The sequence below is a fragment of the Heteronotia binoei genome, chromosome 5 (genome assembly GCF_032191835.1).
Source record: "Heteronotia binoei isolate CCM8104 ecotype False Entrance Well chromosome 5, APGP_CSIRO_Hbin_v1, whole genome shotgun sequence".
Classification (NCBI taxonomy): Eukaryota; Metazoa; Chordata; class Lepidosauria; order Squamata; family Gekkonidae; genus Heteronotia; species Heteronotia binoei.
Window position 1 is genome coordinate 15,723,080 of NC_083227.1, and position 7,120 is coordinate 15,730,199.

General features: G+C 44.8%; 1 protein-coding gene across 1 annotated transcript; it reads right to left on the bottom strand.

The window, feature by feature from the left end:
- Positions 1-2,445: 2,445 nt before the first annotated feature.
- LOC132571117 (zinc finger protein 135-like) lies at positions 2,446-3,802 on the bottom strand. The gene has a single exon (XM_060237800.1). The coding sequence runs from the start codon at positions 3,626-3,628 to the stop codon at positions 2,516-2,518; it is 1,113 nt and encodes a 370-aa protein (XP_060093783.1). The 5' UTR covers positions 3,629-3,802; the 3' UTR covers positions 2,446-2,515.
- Between the last annotated feature and the right edge of the window lie 3,318 nt (positions 3,803-7,120).

The following is a 7,120-nucleotide window of genomic DNA, read 5'->3' on the forward strand; positions in this document are numbered from 1 at the left end:
TGTGGCCTAATACTCAAAGGAGTTCCTGCTACAAAAAAAGCCCTGGTACTCTCCCACCCGTGATGTGTTTTTTTTGATATCTTATTTGTTAATAGCAAAGTCAGGATATCTTTGGATACTTATATCCAGTGACTGGAACTCTGAACAGCAAGACAGACACCTTGACACACTTGAAAAGGGTCCTAGGTTGGCAGAAAAAAATGAAATCTTAAACAAATACACTGGGCATCTGAAACATCCAAAAATGATAAGAATGTCTGTAGCTTCAAGCAAGGGATTCCCTCAGTGTTGTTGCTATGCAATTGAGGCAGGCTTCAATTTCAGCCAGTACAAAGACAGGGCCCTTTCTAGGCCTATTTTGGCCTTGGAGGGAGGTTCCTTGGGGCCACATCTGACTTAGGGTTGCCAGATCCAGGTTGGGAAATTCCTGGAGATTTGGGGGTAGAGTGTGAAAAGGGCAGTGCTTGGGGAGAGAGGAGAGGCCTCAGCTGAATAGAATGCCACAGAATCCACCCTCCAAAGCTGTCCTTTTCTCCAAGGGGGACAACTCTGTCATCTAGCGTTCAGTTGTAATTCTGGGATATTTCCAGGTCCCACCAGGAGGTTGTCAATCCTAGGCCTGGAAGCAACCTCTGGGTGACTTGAGACCACCCAACTCAAAGGACTCAACTAGGCTGCTTGCTACTCTTCAACAGCATCCACTCTAGGCAATCCAGTGCGATGTCACAGCTGAAGCTTCAGAGTAGGGTCTGTGAGACGAAGGGTGGTTTCACACAAGAGATTTGGCCCTAGCTCCGCCTCCCATTTGGATTAAAAGCCCACAATCCCACGAGCAAATCTGCCCTCCGAGCCACACCCATTCTCACCCCATCTCCAGACTCCTATCTGCTTTAAAAAGCTACCTGGATTATCCCGGTAGCTTCCCCCTGAATTGCATTTAGGTTGCATAATCAGCAGCTGTCTAAACGCCCTGGCGTGAGTTGGTTAAAACGGATAAAAGGAAGTACTTCTTCACCCAAAGGGTGATTAACTTGTGGAATTCACTGCCACAGGAGGTGGTGGCGGCTACAAGCATAGCCAGCTTCAAGAGGGGATTGGATAAAAATATGGAGCAGAGGTCCATCAGTGGCTATTAGCCACAGTGTGTGTGTATTGGCCACTGTGTGATACAGAGTGTTGGACTGGATGGCCCATTGGCTTGATCCAACATGGCTTCTCTTATGTTCTTATGATCGGAAGAGCTGTGTTTCCAGCACAGTTGGGTTTTTTCCCCCTAACCCCTCTCCAAGGGGAACTTTTAAAAAAAGAACAGCCCTTTGCACGGCTGGTCTGTGGTTGAGCTGTGCTAGCAGTGTGAATGGGCAACCACAGACCGCTGCCAGGGTCCTACCACTTCAAAAGCAGCTGTCTGAAAGCCCGGAAATGAGCTTTGGCAACGGGATAATATTGCATCAATTTCCCAGTGTGAAACCAGTCCCAGGTTCGAATCCCCATCTTGCTGCAGAAGCTCACTGGACCAGTCACACATATTTAGCCTAACCTACTTCACAGGATTGTTATGTGGATGAAAAGGAGGAGAAAAGAATAAAGCAAGCTGGTTTGTTCCCCACTGTGAAGAAAGGTGGGGCTAAAAGGTAGATTGGTGAGTGAGCCGAGAAGGATACAGGGAGCAGACATGGGGACTACCAAGAAGAGGGAAAGAGAAAATAGTGTGGGTAGAGGAAATGTTTTGGGGGCCATGGGGGGGGGGCGTTCCTCAGGAGCCTCTGCTTTATATGTTTTATACTTTTAACGACAGGGTATATTATAACTATATTTCTATATCACACAATATGACCACGTGCTCAAAACTACAGCAACAGCCTTGGAGGAAAAAGCTGACAAGAATGAACTAAGCATAAAATTAAAAACTGGATGTTTAATGTGATAAAACATTCCTGAAAACAGTGGGAGAATGGGATACTAGAAACATAGAGTTGGAAGGGACCTCCAGGGTCATCTAGTCCAACCCCCTGCACAATGCAGAAAATTCACAAATACCTCTCCCTAAATTCACAGGATCAGCATTGCTGTCATCTAGCCTCTATTTAAAAACCTCCAAGGAAGGAGAGCCCACCACCTCCCAAGGAAGCCTGTTCCACTGAGGAACTGCTCTGTCAGGAAATTCTTCCTAATGTTTAGTTGAAAACTCTTTTGATTTAATTTCAACCCATTGATTCTGGTTCAACCTTCTGGGGCAAAAGAAAACATACCATCCTATATATGACAGCCCTTCCAAGTATTTGAAGATGAATATTACAAGCATTTTAAGTTTGTTATTCCAGCCAAGGATACTGTGATTCTTCAAACAGAAGAGCTCTTCAAAAACATGTAGTAATACTAGTAGATAGTCTATTTCATAGAAAGAATAGAGTTTCAGTGATAATAACACAGACCTGTCTTAATAAGACAGAGCGTTTTTCAGTTCTGTAACTCAGCTGTGATTTTACACAAGACTTTAGCCATAGAGCGTTCGTTATTCTGGTTTCTCCCCAGTATGAATTCTTTGATGGGAAATAAGGCTTGAGCTGTGACTGAAGCTTTTCCCACATGCCAAGCATCTATAAGGTTTCTCCCCTGTGTGAATTCTCTGATGAGAAATAAGGCTTGCGCTCTGGATGAAGCCCTTTCCACATTCCGAGCACAGATACGGTTTGTCTCCTGTGTGGATTCTTTGATGAGAAGTAAGAATTGACCTGGAACAGAAGCTCTTCCCACATTCAGAGCATGTATACGGCTTCTCTCCTGTGTGGATTCGTTGATGAGATGTAAGGCTTGAGCTGATACTGAAGCTCTTCCCACAGTCAGAACACAGATATGGTTTCTCTCCTGTGTGGATTCTCTGATGTTGAATAAGGTGGAGATTCCGCCTGAAGCTCTTCCCGCAATCTGAGCATTGATACGGTTTCTCCCCTGTGTGTATTCTTTTATGGCAAGTAAGACTTGAGCTGATATTAAAGCACTTCCCACAATCAGAACACTGATATGGTTTCTCCCCTGTGTGGATTCTTTGATGAGAAGTAAGGCCAGAACTCTGACTGAAGTTCTTACCACACTCCAAGCACTTATAAGGTTTCTCTTTTGTATGGATTTTTTGATGAGAGTTAAGATTTGAATTCTGACTGAAACATTTCCCACACTCTGAGCACTGATATGGCTTTTCCCCTGTGTGGATTCTCTGATGGGTTGTAAGGCTTGACCTCACGCTGAAACTTTGTCCACACGCCAAGCATTTATATGGTTTCTCCCCTGTATGGCTTCTTTGATGAGAAGTGAGGCTTGAGCTGTCACTGTAACTCCTTCCACACTCTGAACATTTATAGGGTTTCTCCCCTGTGTGGATTCTTTGATGGTAAGCAAGTCCTGAGCTGTGACTAAACCTCTTCCCACATGCTGAGCATTGATATGGTTTCTCGCCCGTGTGGATTCTTTGATGTTGAATCAAATGAACATTCTGCCTGAAGGTCTTTCCACACTCTGAGCACTGATATGATTTCTCCTCCATGTGAATTCTTTTGTGGGAAATAAGGTTTTTAACATGACTGAAGTTTTTTCCACACACTAAGCATTTCTTCTCATTGAGTATCATCTCATGTGGTCTAAGGGATGTCTCAGTAACGAAGACCTTTGTAAATGGCAGAAACTCATTGCTTTCACTTATTTTGTGACTTTTTTCTTGAGTTTGAATTCCATTAAATTTGGGTCCATCATAAGAAACTAATGTCCGACTAGCTTCTGCTTTTATCCCCTTCTGTTCTTCCTCCTTCTCACTCTCTCTTCTATTACCTGCAGAAACAAAGAGAAAAAGAAGATGAGGAAGAAACAGAGGCTGAAATCACCAAACAGACCCAGTGAATAAATGCTGATATACATATGCTCATCTAAGGCCAGTATTAAAGAAGAAGAAGAAGAAGAAGAAGAAGAAGAAGAAGAAGAAGAAGAAGAAGAAGAAGAAGAAGAAGAAGAAGAAGAAGAAGAAGAAGAAGAAGAAGAAGAAGAAGAAGAAGAAGAAGAAGAAGAAGAAGAAGAAGAAGAAGAAGATATTGGATTTATATTCTGCCCTCCACTCCGAAGAGTCTCAGAGCGGCTCACAATCTCCTTTACCTTCTTCCCCCACAACAGACACCCTGTGAGGTGGGTGGGGCTGGAGAGGGCTCTCACAGCAGCTGCCCTTTCAAGGACAACCTCTGCCAGAGCTATGGCTGACCCAAGGCCATGCCAGCAGGTGCAAGTGGAAGAGTGGGGAATCAAGCCCGGTTTTCCCAGATAAGAGTCCGCACACTTAACCATTACACCAAACTAGCTCTCCAGTTAAAGAGAGAATTCCTGCATACTTCAGACACATAGGATCCATGCCATTATTCCTAGATGAAGATATCCCACCACCCACCCTTTTCTAAATGAAGAAATCCCACCAGTTGTTTTGAGAACTCTTTCCAACACAACATAGATGCCAGGATGTCTTCTAGTCCAGTAGAAAAGAATAAGACCAATTTCGCACTAGACCTTTAATCCTGGTTTAGCCCTGTCCTCAAACTGACATTCTACACTAGAATCATAGAAACCAACTCTGTGACTCTATGATTTTAGTGTAGAATGTCAGCTTGGAGACAGGGCTAAAAGTCTAGTGCGAAATTGGTCTAAGTTTCCTGTCATACAAAATTGAGCAATTACCAGCAACTCTCTCTCCTTCCTCAGAATCCAGCACAAAGGGGTATTCTCCTACTTCCAGCCAAGAAGTGAGATCTGGTTTCAGAAACAGAGGTTCCACCACAGAAGACAGAAACACATCCTAATTATTTCTGCTACTTTCAACTACAACACTATTCAGGGATTCCAAACCAGCTGGTCTGAAGAGCCCCACAAAATGACTAGACCCAAACTCTTTATTTTAGGTTATGTTCTTCTTGTTGTTATTTAAGACATCTTTGTAACATTTCTACAAATGCATCTGTGTGGAGCGTGCATGGATATAGGGGAATATTTGCTGGACTGACAAAAAAGTCTGATCCAGTGGGGCTCTTTTATATTCTTATCCTTACAATTCAAGGAGACCTAATGAGGATAGACATTTCTACCTTCTGCATCAGTGGGCAAGGAGGAGCTCAGAGAGGCCACGATCCTATAATTCTCCAGCATGACTTCTCTGTACAGAGCTTTTTGGCTTGGATCCAGCAATGCCCATTCGCTTGCCGTAAAATACACAGCCACCTCCTCAAAGGTCACCAGCCCCTAGAAGAAGAAGAAGAAGAAGAAGAAGAAGAAGAAGAAGAAGAAGAAGAAGAAGAAGAAGAAGAAGAAGAAGAAGAAGAAGAAGAAGAAGAAGAAGAAGAAGAAGAAGAAGAAGAAGAAGAAGAAGAAGAAGAAGAAATAAATAATTTCCCAAACACAAAAACATTGCTGCTCACCTTCTGAACAGACAAACAAAGGTACAGATCCTGGATATTGTTGTGCAGGGCTCGAAGCTTCAAACATGTTTGGTATTAATTCATTAATTCATTCATTCATAAGAACATAAGACAAGACATGTTGGATCAGGCCAATGGCCCATCCAGTCCAACACTCTGTGTGACACAGTGGCCAAAACACCCAGGTGCCATCAAGAGGTCCACCCGTAGGGCTAAAAGCCCTTCCACTGTGCCCCCTCCAAGCACAAGAATACAGAGCATCACTGCCCCAGACAGAGTTCCAACAATAAGCTGTGGCTAGTAGCCATTGACGGATGTCTGCTCCACATGCTTATCCATTCCCTTCTTGGCTATGCTTGTAGCCACTGCCACCTCCTGTGGCAGTGAATTCCACATGTTAATCACCCTTTGGGTGAAGAAGTACTTCCTTTTATCTGTTCTAACCCGACTGCTCAGCAATTTCATTGAATGCCCACGAGTTCTTGTATTGTGAGAAAGGGAGAAAAGTACTTCTTTCTCTACCTTCTCTATCCCATGCATACTCTTGTAAACCTCTATCATGTCACCCCTCGGTCGACGTTTCTCCAAGCTGAGGAGCTCCAAGCGTTTTAACCTTTCTTCATAGGGAAAGTGTCCCGACCCTTGAATCTTTCTAGTTGACCTTCTCTGCACTTTTTCCAATGCTATATATTCATTCATTCATTCCCTACTTTTGATCCCAGTGAAGAGAGTTTCAGGAGGGTAGCCATGTTGGTCTGTAGCAGAAGAACTAGATTCAAGTTTAGCGGTCCTGGCATTTTGCCCCCTTTCAACAAGTCTGCACAACTGCCAAAGTACAATTCTAGTTCACCTCCTGGTGGATAACTCCGAGGAGGAGAAAGAAGAGGAAGAGTTAGAGTTACACCCTTCCCTTCCCTTCCCTTGGGAGACGCAGAGCGGTTCTTCAGTCCTTCCCTACCTCTCCCCTGTGAGGAAGGTGGGACTGAGAGAGCTCTGAGAGAACTGTGACTAACCCAAGGTCATCCAGCTGACTGCATGCGGAGGCATGGGGAACCAAACCCGGTTCTCCCGCCACACTCAGCCACTACACCAAACTGGCTCTCGGAGCTAGAACTTCTAGCAGCCAAACAATCATAGGATCTCCTGGCTAGACAACACACAGAGACTGGCAGCGGGCTCGCCAGGGTCTCAGGCAGAGACCCTTTCCATCTTCTACAGCAGGGGTGGGGAACGTCCGTCCCAAGGGTCATTTACGGCCCTCAAGACCACTTAGTCTGGCCCTCAGGGATTGCTGGGCCAAGCTGAACCACATGGTGGTCTCCCTGGGGCCTGGCTGGCTGGTGAGGATCATGAGGTACAGCCATATGGTGCAGCAGTCTCCCCGGAGTCCAGCTGGCCGGCAGGGATCATGGGGCTCAGCCACGCTGCGCAGCAACCTCCCTGGGGCCTGGCTGGCTGGCCAGGATTGCTGCAGGGCCTGGAAAAGTCACAGTTCAGGTAAGTTTCCCCCTCATTTCTTTATTTCCCTTTCTTTCTATTTATTCTCCCCATTTCTTTGTTTCCCTAAAATCCTCTTTATTTCCCTTTATTCTCTTTTTATCCCATTTCTTTATTTTCCTTTCTTCCCCACATTTCTTTATTTCCCTTTCTTTCCATTTCTTCCCACCATTTGT